This window comes from Lynx canadensis, chromosome E1, assembly GCF_007474595.2.
Source record: "Lynx canadensis isolate LIC74 chromosome E1, mLynCan4.pri.v2, whole genome shotgun sequence".
Lineage (NCBI taxonomy): Eukaryota > Metazoa > Chordata > Mammalia > Carnivora > Felidae > Lynx > Lynx canadensis.
The window spans coordinates 55695209-55715861 of NC_044316.2; the positions used below are offsets into that span (position 1 = coordinate 55695209).

At 56.9% G+C, this 20653-nt stretch overlaps 1 protein-coding gene across 1 annotated transcript; it reads right to left on the reverse strand.

Annotated features, from left to right (window-relative positions):
• Positions 1 to 997: 997 nt before the first annotated feature.
• ST6GALNAC2 (ST6 N-acetylgalactosaminide alpha-2,6-sialyltransferase 2) lies at positions 998 to 17054 on the reverse strand. Its single transcript, XM_030295856.2, has 9 exons — positions 16911 to 17054; positions 13399 to 13459; positions 8720 to 8894; positions 7911 to 8079; positions 7402 to 7540; positions 5976 to 6079; positions 4149 to 4232; positions 2939 to 3038; positions 998 to 1785 (listed from the first exon to the last, which is right to left on the reverse strand). Exons 1-9 carry the CDS (start codon positions 17030 to 17032, stop codon positions 1618 to 1620), a joined length of 1122 nt encoding a protein of 373 aa, XP_030151716.1. The 5' UTR covers positions 17033 to 17054; the 3' UTR covers positions 998 to 1617.
• Positions 17055 to 20653: the final 3599 nt, after the last annotated feature.

Below are 20653 nucleotides of genomic sequence, written 5' to 3' on the forward strand. Positions count from 1 at the left end.
CACCCATAACCTTAGCACTTCTCTCATCTGACAGATTGACAGAGTGTTCTGATAGCCGCAGATGTGAAGGGGCTAGGGACAAAGTGTTACGGACACAAGGGGGTCAGGAGTCCTAGCTTGGGCTGTGCTGGCTTATCAAGGTAGTCGTGTTTCTTTACTAGTAAAGGTCATTGTGTCAGACCCCAGGATGGACTGACTCTGTACCATGGGTCCCACATTTGATGGTATTCTTTCTGGACCACGTATTCTATCCAGAGAAACATACTCAGTACCGTGCTATCCTGGAGACCAAGGGACAGTTTGTTGCCAAGCCAAAGTGGTGAGAGGCCTTGGCCTCCCGCTGTTCTGAACTGTTCACTCCCCCCTTCCAATCTAAACTTCTCTAGCATCAGCTATGGTTTCAAGTAGCTGCCTCACTCATGAAAGCCGTCTCTGTTCTTTTTCCCCTGTCTGAATTTCTAAAGTAGAATTTTGATTCCAGTGTTGGTTCATCCCTCTCGTTAAATGTGCTGATAGGATCTACCTTCCAAACCCACAGAGCCAGAGGCCCGCTCCTGGCTGTTGGTGGATCGGCCAGTGGCGATCAGTGCCGTGTCGGGAAGGCTCTTGCCAGCCGGCCCTGGGGAGACTGCCCCCCACCGCCCCCAGCGTTGCCCGATACAGCAGATGAGACTGCCAGGTTATTAGGCATCAGGCCAGTAAACCCAAGGCTTAAGGGCTATACGGTGATCACCAGCTGAGTTGAGACCTTACCTTCCGTAGAAGCCCATGTAATTGGTAAAGCCAAGATGTGAAGCTGAGGGCTCATTACCTGATGTGCTAGTGGCAAGGCAGTGATCGCTCTCCAGTGGGACTTCCCTTGGGCAGGCAAGCCTTCTGTGTGGTGGGCCCCTGTCAATACCAGGACATGCCCATGGTTCTTGGATTCTCTGATCTGCATGCTAAGCCCTCCACGGTGTCCTGCCCCGGTCCCCCCAACAGACAAAAAAGACAGAAGTGGTCATCTATCATTTATGCAATTAACCAGTTTCAGAATACATTCTGCCTCTTGCGTTCTGATGCCATCGCGGGGCAGAAGGAAGTTGGTTGCGTCCTCAGGTGGTGTAGGTGTCTTGGAGTCCAACCGCTTTGGAGTCGGCTGGACACGCTGGTGGGAGGGTGTGGCTGGGGGGAGCGAGTGCGCGCCTGGCTGCTGCTGGTTGGCCAGCATCTTCAAGTCGCCCAGTGCCAGCTGCTGGCTGGCTTTGAAGATCCTTCGCTCCTGAGTATGCCTGCCCTCTGCTGGGGAGGGTCACAGTCCCCTCTTGTGTTACCTACCTTTCGTTGTAAAATGCCCAGCAGAGCGGTCTTCCCTTCACCAGGGTCGGAATGTGGGGCTCAGACCCAGGAGGGAGGGAGTCTTCTTGGAGGAACCAAGAACAAGATGGAGTGTCCCGCAGTGAACACGCTGCAGTGACAGTCCCGAATCCACTTCTCCATGCCCTCTAGAGACGAAGGGGTGGGCGGAGGGGAGCTGGAGCCCTTCTCAGACTGAAAAGATAAGGCAGCTCTGGCCACGTGGGGAGTCAGGGCCACAGGGCCACAGCTGCGGGAACAGAGGGCTTGGGTACTTGAGGGTCAGCGCTGGTACAGTCGGAGGATGCCGGCTTTGTGCAGGTCCTTCCACAAGGTGGCTTCCAGGGACAGGTCGTGGTTGACGTAGAAGATCAGTGGCTTCTTTATTCGCTCAAAATAGTGGTCAGAAAATTTCCAGTAGTTGCTTGTGATGAATCCATAGGCACTAACCTAGACAAGGATGGCCCCTGAGTTAGCGTTCACTGAGCTAGGTGCAGACAAACCTGTGAAGTGATAAGATTCCGGAAAAGCACAGCACCCCCCCCCCGACCCCCCTTCTCAGATGCCACGCTGAAGACACAGGTAAACAGTAGTTCGAGCTCACGCCAGCGTCAGGCACTTGTGCTCTTGGACGTGTCTCCTCAGCCCCACGATAATCTCAGGTACTATCCTCATTTTACAAACGAGCGGGGAGCGCCTGGGTGCCTCAGTCGGTTAGGCGTCCCGACTCTTGATTTCTGCTCAGGTCGTGATCTCGCTGTCAGATCGGGCCCTGTGTCAGGCTCCGCACCGACAGCACCAAGCCTGGTGGTTGGGACTCTCCCTCTCTCTCTGCTCCTCCCCTCCCTCTCAAAATAATAAACTTAAACAGGGAAGCGAACAGGTCTTCAGTCACAAGCCATTGAGTGGCTAGGCTGGGTTTTAAACCCTGGTCCACGATGTCTGGGCAAAGCCATCATCTCCGTGGTGAAGCCCAAGACAGAGGCAAAAGCCCATCACTACTCCTGTCCCAGTCTGATGGGAACGTAGTCAAGAGACAGCTGCTATACAACAGGGAAGAGGTGTGGGGCACGGAAGAGAGGGGACTCCGGTTCCCGTGCTGGCGTAAGTGTGGGTGACTGCAGACTGTTTCCCGGCTGCCTCCACGTGGCTCCTGTGGGCAACACTGCACTGGGGACATCTGCAGTGATTTCAGAGGTTGCGTGTGGAAGGCCGACACTGCTGTCAGCTCAGTTCTAGAATGTACTCATGAAAAGATGTGTCCCTGCCACTTCCGTGGAGATTTTGGTTCCGCAAGAACAATCTGATAACGCGCGCCTTGGGTGTCATAGGGAACGGCAGCCGGGGAAGAGAGGGTGAAGCCCAGAAGTGCTAGGACAGGTGGCTGCCGGAGGAAGGCAAGGCTGCCCCCCCCCCCCCCCCGCCCCAGCTGTCATGGAAAGGACCCTCGAACAGCCGGTGCGGAGGTAGCTCGGCCGTCCCACTCCCTCCCGCCCCTTCCAGAGACCAGCTTGCCCTTGCACCTGGGGAATCCCTTCCCCACAAGATACAGGCGGAGTCCCAGGCTTAGGTCCCACCCACGCTTGTCCTCTGCTCCTGTTACCTGGTCACAGGTGTGCAAAGCTGTCAGCAGCATGAGGGCCCCAGTACTCGGCATATATAGGTCTCCAAAATTTGTGTTCATCAACTTTGATTTCAGAAACCTGGAGGCCAAAAGAGGCATCAAAACGAGAGAGAGAGAGGATTAGGTCTCGCTCACTTGATGGTTGTGCCCTTTGGCTACCGAGTCACACGGGCTGGAAAGCCGAGGAGGACGTCCTGGCCCTTCTAGTGCAATCTGTTCCCCATTTAGGAAAACCCCAAATGAACCAGATGCAAAAGTCTGGTCCACCGGGGGCAGGGGGGTGAGAAAGGAACAGGCCCGTGCGGAAACACCACAGGGACCATCCTTCCCGCTCTGGAAGCCTGAACCCAGCCTAAGTCCCCTCTCTGCAGCACCCTGCCTTCCCCGGGGGCTAGGGAACCACAGCGGGTCGGGCACAAGTGGCCTGTTTAGTCAGCCTGAGCCCTACCCCCAGGCTTCCCCACATTCTGCCAAGCCGGAATCCCTTATGTGGGACATGAGGGACAGGGCACCCATGTCCGGGGACTGGAGTCACCGGTGAGATGGCGCATGAACCCCCCCCCCTGGGGGGGGAGGCACACACTCGCAGAGTCGGGAAGTGAGGCCTGACCTCAGCCTTGGATTCACATCTGAACTCTGCCAGACCAACCACGTAGCCTCTCTGAGCTGGTTTCTTCCTCTGTGGAATGGGGCTCTCGCCACCACCTCCAGCTGGCCTCCCCAGACCCACCCACCGTCCTTCACCCGCTCTCTGTGGCGCCAGCCTGGGGGCTACAGCAGGCCTCTCGACCACGGCCCTACTGACGTTTGGGGCCAAGTCATTTGTTGCAGGGACGCCCTGTGCGTCGTATGATGCTCAACGGCGTCCCTGGTCTCTACTGGCTAGTGGCCCGTACCTAGTGACAACCAGAATGTCTCCAGAGAGGGGGGCAAGTGACTGCCCCCCCATGAGAAACCACAGGCAGGGGGAGAGGGACTGAGGGAGGGAAGGAGATCAGGCCACTGCTGTCCCCCAGGCTGATCCCCACGGTCGCCTCGGGCTGGGCCTCGTCCAGGTTAGCTCTCCGGGGAGATTACAGTGAGCGGGCCATACAGGGCCTGCAGCGATCGGGGGGCTGGCGTGCAGGGGGGCTGGAAGGGGAGCCGTTCTTCGTGCGCCCGCACCCCCGCCCTCCACACACACACCTACCTCTCCCTCAGGTAGCCGATGAAGTGTGGATGTAGCAGCTTGAATTTCCCGGCGGAGGCTTCTGGTCCGAAATAGGTCTGAGGCCTAGGACCGGTGAAAGAAGTGGACGGAGCGGCCCGAGCCGTCGTAGGGCAAGTGGGGGAGCAGGCTGAGGGGGGAGGCGCTGGGCCTGCGGCGGTGCCCGCGGTACGGGCGGGGCTGGGTGTAGTAGCGGGAGAAGGGCGTGTAGAAGGTGGCCGGCAGCACGGTGGGCACCACGTGTGGCTTCCCGCTCACCAGGACCTCGGTGGGCGGGGAGTAGGAGAGCGAGGAGGGGGGCGTGAACAGGGCCGGCGGGGTCGGGTAGGAGCAGCTGACCCGGGGGTGGTGGGGAGGAGGGGGGAGCAGGGGGAAGTAGAGGGACTCGGGCACCTGAGGGCGCTCGCAGCTGCGGGGCGGGCAGGGGAAGGAGCAGGGGAAGCACTGGTTCTGGGGCAGGGGCACGGTCGGGGGCTGGAAGAAGGGGGGCTCCTTCAGGAAGCGGGGCACGTAGGGGGCGATGTAGGAGGGGATGCCCCGCACCGGCCCGATGTAGGAGGCCGAGGTGGCCGGGCTGTGGGAGGGGGACCTGGCCACAGGCACGGGAGGGGTCTGGGAAGAGTTTCGAGAGACGGACTTCAGGCCAGACTGGGAAGGAGACTTGGAGGTGGGCGGAGTGGGGGTCTGGGAAGCCCCTCGGGGCACATGTTGGACGTGAGGGCTGGGGGTCAGGGAGGAAGCCCGGGAAGAGGGCTGGGAGGCAGTTGGAGTGGGAGGGTGAGAGGGGGGGCGGGAGGACGACCCCCGGGTGGGGGACGGAGACGGGGCTGAGCCGCCGGAGCTGGAGTAGGCCTGCTGGTTGGTGGGGGTGACATGGTTGGACCGGGACTGGGAGGGGGACTGGGTAGGGGACGGACTGGGGGTGTGGGAGGGGGAGTTCATTGGTGTTGGGGAGGCTCGTGACCACCCGACCGATGTCCCTGAGCCGGCCCCCCCAAGAGCCCGGTCCCGCCCGTGTCACAAAGCCCACTCGTGACCAGGTGCCGCATCATGAGCGATTGTTGGGTGGCACCCCGGGCGGGGGCGGGGCGGTGGTGGGCCAGTGTAAGCGGCCGGGGCCTTTGGGGGCTTAACCCCTAAGGACCTCAGAAGCTGCTCTTTTGGGGGTGGGTGACGTGTTGGGGGTAGGAGGGCTGGACTTGGCGGCTGCAGAGATGGCATGGGTTTGTAAGGACTTGACTCTGGGACAAGGAATTGTCCCAGCGCCACAGGGAGAAGGTTCAGCTGAGGCCGGGACATGGTTCAAAAGAGCTGGACACAGGCCTGCTGCCCAGGAAGGTCGGGGAGAAAAGACAGAGCGTCCTTTGTTCCCTGCAGGACAGTGGACCCATGTCACCTGCTCTCCCGTTTCAGGGGCACAGCGCTAGGAGGCTGCCCACCAGGGCAAGTGGCATGGACACCATCCCCCCGCCCTCAGTTTCCAGACACAGTGTGCTCAGCAGGACAGCAGAGTCAGGAGAGGACGGGCCCAGTCAGTGCCGCGGGCTGGGGGGGCTGCGTGGGTGATGGGGACAGCAGCCCGAAGCTGAGCAGCCAGGGTGGCCCTTCAGGCGGGTTCCTGGGGACCAGCAGGGTCACCTGGGCTTTTCCATGGGGAGGACAAAAGAGCCTAATTGCCCAACACCCTCTTGGGTTCTTGGGGACTTCCTTGCTGCCCTCACCCACTCTCCCTACCTGACAGTGGGCCCAGGGAGCAAGCAGGGGGATGATCCCAGCACTACCACACCCTGCACCCATTTGGCGGCTCACCTGTCCCCTTTGTCAGGGCCCTCAGGGACAGGCACACCGAGAATGGCCGATCTCAGCATCACATAGTCACGGATGTCAGAGGGGATGAAGATATAGCGCAGGTCCTGTTGGGGCAACAGAGACACTGAGCCAGCCCCCCTCGCCACTCCCCACCCCTGCCCGAACAAGACCACATCCTGCTCAGATTGGACAGCCCTCTACCCGTCCTGATGGGAGAATTTCTCTTCTCTGCCTGTAATCCCCCCTCTCAACCTCGTGACTAATGAATAGAAAGCAGCAGAAGGGATGCTGGGGGGTGATCTTGGAGACGAGGCCATAAAAGGTCCCTGGGACCACTCTGGGTGAAGTTAGCTGCCATGACCTGAGAACACTCTAGGAGCCTAGAGAGGGGCCGTCTCGATTCCGGCCTCAATTTTTTTTTTTTTTTTTTTTTTTTTAAAGTTTGTTTATTTTCAGAGAGGGAGAGAGAATCCCAAGCGGGCTCTGCGCTGTCAGCTCAGAACCCAACGCGGGGCTCGAACCCACGAACCGTGAGATCATGACCTGCGCCGAAGTCAGACGCTTAACCAACTGAGCCACCCAGGGTGCCCCGACTGACTGATCCCGGCAAACACCGGAGATCCTGAGCCAAAACCAGTCTACTAGGCTGTTCCCGAATTCCTGACCCACTGAAACTATAAGACAATAAATGTTTGCTGTTTAAAGCTACTAAGTCTGGGGTAATTTGTCAACGCAGGGATGGATCATTCCTACAGGTGGTGTGGCCACATCACAAAGCTGCTGCATTTCATTTTATCACGAGTGAAGATAGGTCCTGCTGTGGCTAGGAGACTCCTGAATTTCCTGCTCCGAGGAGGAAGCTTCCAGAAACTCAACCTTATCCTGGGATCTCCCCTCTTTAGGTGTCACCCTGACGGCTCTTGAGGGAGGGGCAGTGTTCCCCAAAATGGGCGTGGCTGAGGAGCTGGAGGCAATGGGCGGTCTCAAGTTCTGGCTCCCCGCCCCCCCGCCCCCCCTTGCTGGGCATGCTGCCTCCCTTTGAACCCAGCCTCCCTCACAGAAGGACATTCTGGAGGGCAGCTCTTTGAAGCCTGGCCCTGCTGCCGCCTTGCTGGATGAAGGGCACCCGGCCTCAGCCTCCTCACCAGGAAAATGGGACTGACGGGCCCACGTACGGTGCCTGGCACCCCACAAGCTCTCAGTAAACACTAGCCATTCGTGCTCTACTCCAGAGGAGTCCTGTGCTGCCTGAAACTATGGGTGTCCCTGTCCAGATCCCCCTCCTCACTGGCCCCGACACGTGCACCCAGGATCCCGGTGCAACCTGTCCATCTACTGGGCCGGGGCCATGGTTTGCCCCGCGGAGGGGCTCTGGGAACAGGGGCGCTGACTGTCCGTGGCCTTGCACGCCCGTCAGAAGCCTCACCTGGCCTTGTGGCACAGACGTGAAGCCGAGGTTCCTGTAGGAGATGAGGGAGTTCTTCATTGTGTTCACAGTGAAACCATAGAAGGAGGTCTTGGTGCCCACATCCTTCTCGAAGCCTTTGATCACAGCGCCATTGAGTCTGGTCCAAACAGAGGCCCATCAGCCTCCTCGTGGTCACACGATGCCGTGTTTGTACTTGGATCTGCTGCGTCTGTCCCCAGGTCTCTGTGCAGACCATGCCCTCTGCCCAGGGCGCCACCAGTGGGGGTCGCCAGCCCCATACCCACCCCTCCGGACCTCAAGGGATGCCTGTGAAATGGGCACATCCGGCCGTGGCAGCTCCCTCCCCCCTGGCATGCGGCACCCACACTCCATCTTCAGAGTCTGTCTGCGAATCTGCCTTTGTCCGGGCCTGCTTGTCTCGCTGCCGCCCGAGGCCGGGGCTGCCCCGGGGCTGGCCCTCTTTCCAGCTCCTCTCCCACCGCCCCCCTGGCTCCCGGCCCGCACACCTGAAGACGTAGTCGTGGGCATCGATGTTCAGACCCTGGCGGGAACCATTCAGAATGCCTCCATTCCCCACCACCGCACAGCGAACGCAGTTTGGAAGCGGCTTCCCGGAGGCGGCAAACAGTTTGGAGCTCTCGGAGTCATTCAGGAGGCTCAGGGTGGAGTTGATGGCTGTCGGTGCCAGACAAGGTGGGGCGCTCAGAGGAGGGATGTCATGCTGGAGCCTCCCCAAGAATGCTCCTGGCACCCCATCTGCCAGAGGTCTGACACCAGGGCACAAAGGGTGGAGGGGGGGTGCAGGGAGGGCAAAATGTCGGTGGGACCATGGGCTGAACTGGGCGGGGGTGGGGAGAGGATTTGGCTGTACCCTTAAGTCATCTCAAGACCTTGAAGAACTAGTTCTCTCAAGACTGTATGGCACAATAAAATAATCTGAGGCACACAGGGGTGGGGTGCAGATTGAACGGGGGGGGGGGGGGCCTCTGGGCAGTTTCCCACAGCAGGAACCGTCGGCAGGCTGAGGTCCCAGAGCCCCTGTTCTCGGCCACCTTGGACCTTGGTGCCAGCGCCAGAAGGGGAGAGCTGGCTGACAGGTGCAGCCAAGCCCCTCTCCCTGACCCGGGGTGCTTGTAGGGGGTGGCAGATATGGGGGGAGTCATACAACGGGGTGGGGGGGTGAGCCCTGAGACCTTCCTGGGAAGAAAGGGGCACGGGGTGGGGTGGGGGGGTTGCTATGAGGGCAGGGTCTGCCCCAGAGGAAGGGGTTCACTGGGGCCAGAGGCCTGGGGGAGAAGCAGCGGCTGCCGGTTACCTTGGAAGGAGAGCCCCTGCCAGCCATAGGGGGCTTTGTACTGGCTCAGGCTGTCCCAGAGCTCCTGAGCGAAGAGGCCCCCCGAGAGCAGCACTGGAGTGGAGAGATTGAACAGGGCCCGGAAGTGGGGGTGCTTCTGGATGGCCAGAGAGAGCGGGTGTCGGCAGTGCGGGCTCTGTGGGGCGGGAGGGAAGAGTGCTGAGCTCCATTAGCTGGGGGCGGGCGCCTTCCCAGGAGCCTGCAGAGCCCGCAGGAAGGTTGGGAGGGAAGAGCCGTCCTTCCCCTCCAGCCCTGGTTCACCCCCAGACCCGCCAGCTGAGCTGACCTGTGTGGCACAGCGGTGTGGCGAGGGTCAGAGAGCTTTCTGGATCTACCCTGCCCGGCCCTTTCTCTCCTGGATGCCACGTCTCCAGGGCCTGATGGCTCTGGCCTCCTACTCCTTCACTTCACACTTAGAGAAACTTTGGGGCGTTTCCCCACAAAATGGGTTAAGGGCCGTCTGCCCTTGAGCGGAAGAGTGCCAGCCTGGGCTTTGGAATCCAGCAGCCTGGACCCAAATCCTAGCTCTGGCAGTCCTCACTGTAAGATTCGTGTGCAACGGGCTGCTGGGATGGTTACCATCATTTCCTTCCAGGTGGTACCTGAACAGTGCCCCCCCCACCCCCCCAATTCTGTCTGCCTAGAATCTTAGAACGTGACCTTATTTGGGAATAGGGTCTTTGCAGATGTGGTTAATCAGGGTGACGTCATATTGGTTCAGGGTGGGCCCTAATCCAATGACTGGTGTCCTTACACAGCCGTGTGAACACAGACACAGAGACTGGAGTGATGTGACCACAGGCCACAGAAACCGGAAGAGGCAAGGAAGGATTCTTCCCTAGAACTTTCAGGAAGGTGGCTCTGCCGACCCCTTGATTTCGGACTTTCGGGGTTCAGAACTGTGAGAGAATCAATTTCTCTTGTTTTAGCCCGCGCCCCACCCTTACCTCCGGTTTGTGCCCATTTCTTTCAGAAGCCCTAGGATAGTTAGGCAGTGCCTCGGCACACAGGGACCTCGAGGGAGGGTAAAGTACTCAACAGGTTCCAACCCCATCTGCCTGCAACCCCCCGTGTCAGAATCCTGCACAGCCTGGGCCTGGGCGGGGCTACCCTTCCCACCGAAGGGGGCTCTTTGTTAGGTTGCTGGTTTGACGCTGAGTGCAGGGAAGAGCTGTACGGTCGGTCGCTTCTGCTATAAGGTGCCCTATGGACGGCAAAAACCTACCACGCTGTGCAAAACTGTGCAATCGAAACCCCGGGGCTTTTGGGAAAATGGGATTAGTGGTGCAGCACTCAAAAGCTTTGTGATGCTTTGTGATGCATAAAACACAAGGCGGTGGGGCCTAACAGACGGAAGCACAGTTTCACGCGTCCAGCGGTTAAAATCTACTACTTCTATTAAACATGTGACCTTGGAAAAGACTCGACGTTTGCTCATGTTAAGCGGGCATCAGAAGGGTGGCAGCCTGTTACCGTGAAGTAGTGGGAAGAGAGTTATAACACACTCAACGAGGTGCGTATCTGGAGGGCGCATGTGTGTGTATTTCGCGGATTCCTCCGTGGCTCCCTTTGGTGGGGTGTGGTTTTCTGCATTTAACCTCAGCACTCCCAAGGACAAATCACCCCGAAGCAAACACAAAATTTGTGTTAATGCTCAAACTGTTTCCTAAGGTAACCAACCTTCCTGGAACAAATTCACGTTTTCAAACCAAGCATTGTAGCCGGACTGACTGTACTGATTTCACTACTATTCAGCCTCTCTTTGGGCTGTGTTCCAGGGCCTTCTTTAAGAGACGCCAGGAGAAAACTCTTCAGGTCTTTATATCAGGAAGGGCTGTGCTTCACTTGGGAAGTGGGCTTGCTATTATCTCATGGATGGACACAATGGCAAATTTCCTTCTTCACTGTGGCCGCCAGGAAGCTCAGAGCTAGATACATGGCCCGTCCCTTACGCCTTGTGGCACATTTTTCCTGCACTTATCTACATGACGTTGTCTTATTCTCCTACCTTTATTTTTCCTGCGGCCATTTCTTCATTTTATTCTGTTTATAGGTTTGTCTTGTTATGTGTATCCAAAAGTCATCCCAAATCCTTTTTTAAAACCGGGCGGGGATATGTCAATGAGCATCAAGCAGTTCAAGGTGGAAAGAACGTTGGGAAACTTAAAGATGAACCATAAGCACCCAGAAGATGCTTGGGGTTTGTCTTCAGCCCGCAGGCCAAGTGTCTACCCCTGCCTCTGTCCTTAAGATGGGGATGGGGACCCCCCCCCACCACCACCTGCCCAGGGCTACTTGCTTTGTGCCTGAACAGCTCAGCTGTTCACTATGTTTGACATGAGAAATTTCTTTCCCTGAGGCCTCGGCTAACAAGTCCGAGTTCGGGCTCTAGGGCATTGAAAACACCTCTTAAACCCGAATCGATCCAGAACAACAGTCATGGTCCTGCTGGGCCACAGCACACAGAGCGGGGCAAGACTGTATTCCTCAGCGGCTCAGAGGACACGCTCTGGGGTCAAAGCAGAGGCTCAAATTCCAGTACCGCCTATTCTCCCAGAGGGACCCTGAGCAAGGTACCCGACCTCTCGGGGCCTCGTTCGTTCGCCCGTAAGAGCTACATGACAGAGTTGCCGTGCAGCTTAAGTGAGAGAATGTGGGTGAAGTGCTTCAGCCCACAGTTAACGCTGACCATTCCTTATGGAGCCGGGCCTAGAAGCTTCTCAAACCCCGCCCTGGGCAAGCTTCGAGCATCTTCCCAGGGTTTGCTTGTTTACTCCAGGTTGAGCAGTTTAAATGTGACTTTTATAGTAAAAAGACATTTTGAGGGGCACCTGTCTGGCTCAGTTGGTAGAGCCTGCGACTCTGGATCTTGGGGTTGTGAGTTCGAGCCCCACAAGGGGTGCAGAGATTACTTAAAAATAAAATCTTTAAAAAAAAAAAAAGACATTCTGAGTAGGATGTCAAATTCACAAGCCTTTTTAAAGATAAATCACGTTGGGAATGCAAGCTGGTGCAGCCACTCTGGAAAACAGTATGGAGGTTCCTCAAAAAACTAAAAACAGAACTACCCTACGACCCAGCAATTGCACCACTAGGCATTTATCCCCGGGATACAGGTGTGCTGTTTCGAAGGGACACATGCACCCCAATGTTTATAGCAGCACCATCAACAATAGCCAAAGTATGGAAAGAGCCCAAATGTCCATCAATGGATGAATGGATAAAGATGTGGTATATATATATATATATATATATATATATATATATATATAAACAGAGTATTACTTGGCCATCAAAAAGAATGAAATCTTGGGGCGCCTGGGTGGCGCAGTCGGTTAAGCGTCCGACTTCAGCCAGGTCACGATCTCACGGTCCGTGAGTTCGAGCCCCGCGTCGGGCTCTGGGCTGATGGCTCAGAGCCTGGAGCCTGTTTCCGATTCTGTGTCTCCCTCTCTCTCTGCCCCTCCCCCATTCATGCTCTGTCTCTCTCTGTCCCAAAAATAAATAAACGTTGAAAAAAAAAATTAAAAAAAAAAAAAGAATGAAATCTTGCCATCTGCAACTACGCGGATGGAACTGGAGGCTATTACGCTAAGTGAAATTAGAGAAAGACAAATATCATATGACTTCACTCATATGAGGACTTTAAGAGACAAAACGGGCGCCTGGGTGGCTCAGTCGGTTAAGCATCTGACTTCGGCTCAGGTCATGATCTCGCGGTTCGTGGGTTCGAGCTCCGCATTGGGCTCTGTGCTGACAGCTCAGAGCCTGGAGCCTGCTTCGGATTCTGGGTCTCCCTCTCTCTCTCTGCCTCTCCCCTGCTCACGTTCTCTCAATAATAAAAACGTTAAAAATTTAAAAAAATTTAAGAGACAAAACAGGTGAACATAAGGTAAGGGGAACAAAAAGAATATAAAAACAGGGAGGGGGACCAAACAGAAGAGACTCATAAGTATGGAGAACAAACTGAGGGTTGCTGGAGGGGTTGTGGGAGGGGAGATGGGCTAAATGGGTAAGGGGCACTAAGGAATCTACTCCGGAAATCATTGTTGCACTATAGGCTCACTAATGTGGATGTAAATTTTAAAAAATCAAAAATAAAATTGGGGTGCCTGGGTGGCTCCGTCGGTTGAGCGTCCAACTTCGGCTCAGGTCAGGATCTCATGGCTCGTGAGTTCGAGCCCCGCGTCGGGCTCTGTGCTGACGGCTCGGAGCCTGGAGCCTGCTTGGTATTCTGTGTCTCCCTCTCTCTCTGCCCCTAACCCACTCCCATTCTGTCTCTGTCTCTCTCAAAAATAAATAAACTTTAAAAAAATAAATAAAAATAAATTTAAAAAATAATAAAATAAAGACAAATCACACGATTTCCCCAAAACTTCACTTGATCTTAGCCAAAAGGCCGAGAAGCGATTCCCCAAAACTTTTCACCCGGCTGCACCCCTTCTCTGCTGCTGTGGTACAGGGAACCCTCGTGGTCAGGTCTGGCTTGCTCGCTCAGCTCGAAGGTTCACGGTTTGGCTGTTCAGAGTGTTCTCATGCAGCAGCCTCCCGAGAATGTTCTCGTTTGCTTTTCTTTTTCACCTCCTCCCTGCTAACTCGAGGATGCTCAAAACTGCCAGAATAGCTGAGCTAAGTTTTACCTTTCTCGTCCCGGCGTTTGACACCTCGCGTCCAAAGAATGTTCCAGACCATGTGGCGTTCCTGGGGGAGAAGCAGAAGTAAAGCAGGGTTGGACTCAGCTCCAGAGGCTGACAAGGTGTGTCAGGGTCAAAGGTGCCACTCCTTTGATCCTCCTAGGCTCTGATTTTTGCCCACCTCTCTCTCTCTCTGGAAACAAAATTATTGTCACGTGATCACGTCTGGCTCAGCTCTATAAACCCCAGAAATGAAGAAATCCCACGGCAAGCAGCAGAAATACGGTTTACCGAACAGTGAGATGGTGGGTAAAGCACGAAAATAGGAAAGCCTGCCGGCCCCCGCCCGCCGTCAGACGGACCTCCCCGCCAAGGCCCCGGAGGCAGGGGTTACATGGTCCCCCTTCACCTTGGGGTGGGTTGTCCTGCCGCCGGGCTCCTGCCCTACGGCTCCCGATGGCAGGCATGGGGTCTGAAGCCTCATGCCCTAGGTTTGTATCCCACGATCTAAGGAAGTTACCTAATTTCTCCGAACTCTCTGCATCTGTACGGCAGATATAATCATAGTGATGTGACTAATAATCATATCCCATATCCATCCAATTGTTGGCAGGATTCAGACAGAATCTGTAGTATCTCATACAAAAAGCGTCCTCTGAGTGTTAGCTAAAGGAAGAAGGAGTGGTAACCTCTGTGACAGTGTCCCTCGGGGAGGGAGGGCAGGAGCTGAAGCTACTGCCCCACCCCTACTCCCACCTCCCAGGCGACCCCAGCATCAGGGAAGAGAGCAGACAGAAGGAATAGGGGCCTCTGCCTATGCAAATGGGTGTCGGGCTTCCCCCCAGACTCCTGCCTCCTCCCCAACCCACGGAGGAGCAGGTGGGGAGGATTTTGGCCGGCAGTTTGCAAGGAAACAAAAGGCCTTTTGTTACTTGCTTCTAAGGTGCCTCCCCAGCTGAGCCGCCTGGGAGCTTGTGACCTGCCTCACTTCAGGTTTCCACAGACCCAGGAGGGCCAGGCCACAAAGAGCAGGCATGATCCCTTCCCCCATGCTTCTCTCTCCCCCTCTGATGGCCACCTGCCCCCACACCCCAACCTGTAGTTCCTGTCCTCAGCAGGACAGGACCCTCTTTGAAGAAGGACCGGGGACACAGTACCCAGCCCTCAGGGGCAGTGAGAACCCCTCCGGGGGAGTCCCCTATTCTGTTTTGCTGCTCTGAACACCCCAAACTCAGGGAGGCCTGCTCATCTCTAGAGCACCCCCCTCTCCCCCCGCAGTGCTCAGTGATTTCTCCCAGCCCCTCCTTCTTAGGAATCCACCGGCTTCTAGATACCTGTCTGGAGAGCCTGGAAGGAGTGAGGGAGGGGGTCAGCCCACATATGCCCCTCCCGGATGTTTTCCTGACCTGATGAGAAATAAGGACCTTGTACAGTGGTCCTTCCCTATCCCGGGGGGATGTATTTCCAAGACCCCCAGCAGATGCTTGAGACCATGGCAAGTACCGAACTCCATACAGATTGTGTGATACGGATCTGTACGCACTGTGGTTTTTCCTCCACATCCATGTATGTATGATAAAGTTTAATTTATAAGTTGGGCACAGTAAGAGATTCACAACAGTAATTAATAAAATAGAACAGAAGCGCCTGGGTGGCCCAGTCGGTTAAGAGGCTGACTTCGGCTCAGGTCATGATCTCATGGTTCGTGCGTTGGAGCTCTGCATCGGGCTGTGTGCTGACAGCTCGGAGCCTGCTTGGGATTCTGTCTCCCTCTCTCTCTCTCTCTCTGCCCCTCCCCCGCCCCCATGCTCTTTGGCTCTCCCTTTCCCTCTCTCTCAAAAATAAATACATAAACTTAAAAAAACAAAACGCCCAAATGATGTTGACAACAGATGGTAACCGGCAGGTAACTGGAAGCCTCTGTTCTCACCATCGGCCCCGCCCCCCATAACAAAGTTTTGTTTTGTTTCGTTTCTTAAATAAGTCTAGATATCCTGATGCCCGGAAACTGCTGACCCAGATTCCTCCGCCATGGGTAAATTCCTGGGCTGCAATGAGAGCCCGGCCTCAGGTTCAGTAAGACGGGGTCCCAGCACCCTTCCCTACAGGGGCTCTCTGGCCAGGCCACCTGCTTTCCCACCCCAGCTGGGGAGCTCACGCAGCCTGCCCCTGCCCTCCCGGTACCATCCGGCTTCCCACCCAGCCTCTCCTGGCACTAAATATCCATCTCCTGTAGCGAGGCCCTGCCTCCCGGCCTGGGGCCTAAAGACCTTTAAAAACTTTGCTGAGACATAATGGATGTTGGACAACCTCATACTTAAAGTTTATTAGATACTTTCAAAGGGTGTTTAAATGTGTTTCAAAACATCTTTTACATAAAATTCACAAAGGATTCTCTTATTCAGAGCCTGGCCTTATGCAATTTCGGGCTACCAGGAGATTAAGTAACTTCAGGTACCATCTGCTAGGTCACCCTTTGTTCTAAAGGGACTGGGCTCCTAATGGGTTGCACGTGTTTTCTATTGTTTCGCAACTTCAGATGCCTTTTGACCTTGTTTTCCCGAGACCAGACACTGACTTTGCTTTCATCCCATTATGCCCGGAGCGAGGTTTGGTGAGGAAAGCGCAGGTGGTAAAAGCGTGCTCTGGAAGGGAAAGCCTGTGCGCAGAGGCCGGTCGGCAAGACTGGCGGGGGGGGCGGGGGGGGCGGGGGGGGCGGGGGGGGGGCGCCTGCCTAATCCGGCCACGGGGCACAGCTCGATCCGCCTCCCAGACCTAAAACCAAGTCCTTTTGAGGCTTCTTCAGTAACTGGCACTATCACCTACCCAACACAGGCTCGAAGGGTTATCCTCGCGGGGCGCAAGTGCAAGGAAGGTGCGCTGGGCGAGCGCGAGGGAGTGGAGCCAGGAGAAGGCTCAAGGAGAGGAACTTGGATGCAGCCCACAATCTGCCCGTGTTCCCGGGGGAGTCCGCCGCTTCGCGGGATCGCGCCCAGACGGCGCTTATCAAAAGTAGTTAACATAGCAAACGGCGCGCGGGGGACAGAAGGCAGCCCGGCGCGGGGAGGGCAGGGACGGAGCGAGCGGGAAAGGCGACCCGCCACAGGCGAGCTGAGGCTCCCGGCGAAGTTGGAACCGCGACTTGGGTCCCTTCCCCCAAAGCAGAGTCGGAGAAATGGGCCGTTAGCGAGGGAGAGTTCCCGACAAAAACGAGGCTGTTTTTATCTGACTCCAAATCTGGACAATAGAAAGTGTTTCTAATCAGGGAATCCGGAGGGAACTAACCCACAAGGCTTTCGGGAGCCAGTGGCCGGTGCTCAAGGTGCGAGGTCCTTCTCGGACCCCGACAAGGGCTCTGGGGACCGGGCAGCGGAGGTTGGGCGCCCGGGCGGAGGCTCCGGGGACAAAGGGCCGCCGCGGCGCGCGAGGCCAACGCGGCGCGCGAACTGACGGGGCCCGGGCTGGGCGCCCCGCGCGTCCCCTGCGCCTTTCCGGCCGGACCGCGCCGTAGCCCCTACCTGGCTCCAGACCGGGGCCCCGGGTAGGGCCCCACCGCCGAGGAGTACAGAGCGAGGAGGATCCCCGAGCAGGCAGCCGTGAGCAGGAGCAGCCAGCAGAGCGGGCCGCGCGGGGGCCCCATGCAGCCCTCACCCGCGGGCGCCCCGTCCGCCGCCGTCCCGGGCGGTGGGGAGAGGCCCGGGAGGGCCGGGCGGGACTCCGGGAGGCGGCCGCCCAGCCCCACCAGCCCTGCCCCCGCGGCGCCTCCCCGCCGCGCCCCTCCTGCCCCGGCGCGCCGCACCCTCGGGGGCGGGCGTGTTGCCCCCCCCGGCGCTCGGAGCTTGCCCGCGCCCCTCCGGCGCTGCCCTCCGTCCCGAAGCGGGCACCCGGGCGAGCCGGGGTTTGAGCCGGGAAGTCTCCCGCCGCGGTCAAGGGCAGGCGCGCGCGGTCCGGGGGGCCGGCGAGGGGGGCGGGCCGCGGGGAGACGCCGCCACCTGCCGGGTGGGCCGCGCACTGCGCGCTCTCTGCCCCTCCCCGCCCCCCGCGGTTTCCGGATACCAGACGCCGGGGAGACGGCGGCCGGGAGGCTCACCTCGGAAGGACCCTCCTGAGCTGTCGGTCAGGCCCTGGCACCTCGGGTCCTTCCAGAAGTGCGGACGCAATGGTGTGTGTGGGTGGGGAGAGGCGGTTTGCCAGGACGGAGGAGCAGACCCTGTGTTGGATGGAGGTGAAGGGGGCGAGGTGGGTAGGGCGTCTGATGGGAGTGGGGGCGGGGGTAGTTGAGACCTTTCTTCCCCTCATTTGGTGACCGTCCGGGGCAGCCAGGGTCGTCAATCGCCTAGCGTTCTTTTTCCAAACCCAGGCCAGCCTGGAGCTCTCGGGCGGCAGAGGGACCACCTGAAAGGTGTGACAAGGCCTCTGATGTCACCAGGGAGGGCGTCACCTACAAGGGCGGGGCAGCCGTGGCCCGTAGGTGGGGGGTATACTCTCCAGCAGGCAGCGTCCAGGGCCTTAGCCCGCCCGCCCCCCAGACCGTGAGGTCCTCTGGCCCCCCGCTGTGAAGAGCTTCAGGGATGAGAGGGACCCTCTCTCTCCCAGGGACGATCCGCCCTCCCCTTTTCTTCCCACGTGGGAGCAAATCTGGTGTAGCAACAGGTGTGCACTACAAGGCTTCCCGAGAAGCTTCCCGGGGCCTGCGCCTGTGGGCAGGAATGGGTCATTCGGGCTCTGTTCTCTCACCTCCTCTGTGGGCCACGCGAGGGTCACCGGAGGGCACTCGCAAAGGGGAGGTTCTTGCCTGTGTTCCAAGACTGCCTGCGAGCGAGCTGCACCTCGCTACCGCCTTGACCGGGCGCTACATGGAATCGAGGGTTTCAGGGCTTTCATTTCGGTCTTTGTGGTTTTCGGCCATCAGAATCCCTGTGGATGTTAACTTCTCTTCCCGCGGTGGTTAAGGAGACCTCAGGCCCTCTCTCTGAGCCCACCAAGCACGCACTCACCCTTGCTTTCAGTAAATGCCTCTCCTACTTTACCGCGAGAAAGGGAATCACTATTAATTTCTTCTTTTTTTAATTTTTTTTTTTTTTTAATTTTTGGTCGTTTCGAATTTATTGAGTGTGTTGTGGCCCAATGTGTTCTGCGTGCCCTTGAAAAGAGTGTGTATTCCAGGGTTTTTGGATGGAATGATATATACAGATGGATAGATATAGGTAGATATAGGTATATAGGTATAGATACCGGTATCTGTTAGGTCTATCTCATCTCAAGTGTCATTCAAAGCCAACTGTTTTTCCAATCTTCCATCTTCAAGCCCACAAACTTGGCCCTCACCGCAGCCCAGGCTCCACCTGCCTGGACTCCAGCCTTAAGGGGTGGGGGAGGAGTGCTCTCTTCCTGTGTGGGAGCTGGCCCCGCACCGTCCGTGTCAACAAGCACAGCCTATCTCCTACACCTGTCTTTTAAAAGTTTCTTTATTTTGGGGCGCCTGGGTGGCGCAGTCGGTTAAGCGTCCGACTTCAGCCAGGTCACGATCTCGCGGTCCGTGAGTTCGAGCCCCGCGTCAGGCTCTGGGCTGATGGCTCAGAGCCTGGAGCCTGTTTCCGATTCTGTGTCTCCCTCTCTCTCTGCCCCTCCCCCGTTCATGCTCTGTCTCTCTCTCTGTCCCAAAAATAAATAAAACGTTGAAAAAAAAAATTTAAAAAAAAAAAAGTTTCTTTATTTTGAGAGAGAGGGAGAGAGCGTGAGCGGGGGAGGGACAGAGAGAGAATCCCGAGCGAGCTCTGCACTGTCAGCCTGGAGCCCGACGTGGGGCTTGATCCCGAACTGTGAGATCATGACCTGAGCTGAAATCATGAGTCAGACGCTTCACCGACTGAGCCACCCAGGCGCCCCCACCCCTCACATCAGAAAAGCCTGGACTTTTCTGTCCAGGCAGGAAAGATTATGACCCTTGCACAATCTGAGCTGATACACGTTTAGCTCCAGCTGGGGTGTCTACACCAGCTGCTTTCCGCTCCTCGGTTACCTCCAGCTGCCTCCCGGCTCCCTGCTGGGTAGGGGAGGCCCATGCCATCTCCGTGTCTCCCTGCCATCTGGTTACCCTCTGAAACTGTCCCCTCTGAGGCCAGCACAGGCCTTCATCGTTCCCGGTGGAGCAGACCCTTTCCATCCTAACCCTGCTACATCTGCCTCTGAATTTGACCCGTGTCCTCATGGTTACTTTTCCACCTCGGTGAAATCCAACATCTGGCCACCCTCACGAGGCACTTCCTGCTGCGGTCTGTTTCCAGAGTGAGAGGAGAGTCATACTTTCCTGCTTCTTTGCTTGTCTCATATGTTTTTGTTGAAAACGGAACATTTAAGACAATATATTGTTAGCGGGGCGCCTGGGTGGCTCGGTCGGTTGAGCGTCTGACTCCGGCTCGGGTCATGATCTCACGGTTCGTGGGTTCGCGCCCCGCGTCGGGCTCTGTGCTGACAGCTCGGAGCCTGGAGCCTGCTTCGGACTCTGTGTCTCCCCCTCTCTTGGCCTCTCCCCCGTGTGCACGCTATCTCTCTCTCTTTCAAAAATAAACATTAAAAAATTTTTCTTAAATGTACTGTGGCAACTCTGGGTACTGGACCCCCATTCTCCATCCCAGGTTTGTTATTTGCTTGCTTAGTGACTGGTTGGCTTATTTTAGGGAAGCCTCCCCCCACTCCCACTCCCAATTCCCCTAAAGTGTTAAACCTTTGATGTTTCCCCGTAGGGAGGTGTGATTTGGTGCATGTCACCCTGGGTTGGCGGCAGTTTGGGCTGCACTCTACACCTCTTTCCCTGACCAAACCCAGCTCTTAAGCTCCATGAATTGCCATCTGATTGCTCGCTCTAGGGTTTACAACAACGCCCTGGGGCAGAAATTGCTCTACAGACCCCTCACTCCTCTGAGGTTAGTGTTCCTACTGAGGAGGGCTCCTGCCACCTGTCCCCTTCCCTGGTTCTCTCCTGCAAACTAGCTGGCTTCCTCTTGAACCTACAGCTTCATGAAACCTACCAATCTTCTCCCAGTTGCCTTAGGCTTGAACTTCTCCGCCCTCTGTTGCAAATAAAGCCATTTCCTGTGGGAAGAGATTAGGACCTGTATGGTTGAGAGGTTTTGTGTGTGTGTGTGTGTGTGTGTGTGTGTGTGTGTGTGTGTGTGTTTTGTTTTTTTATTGTTTTAGTAAGCTCCATGCCCAGCATCAAGCCCAATGCAGGCTTCAACTCATGACGCTGAGATCAAGA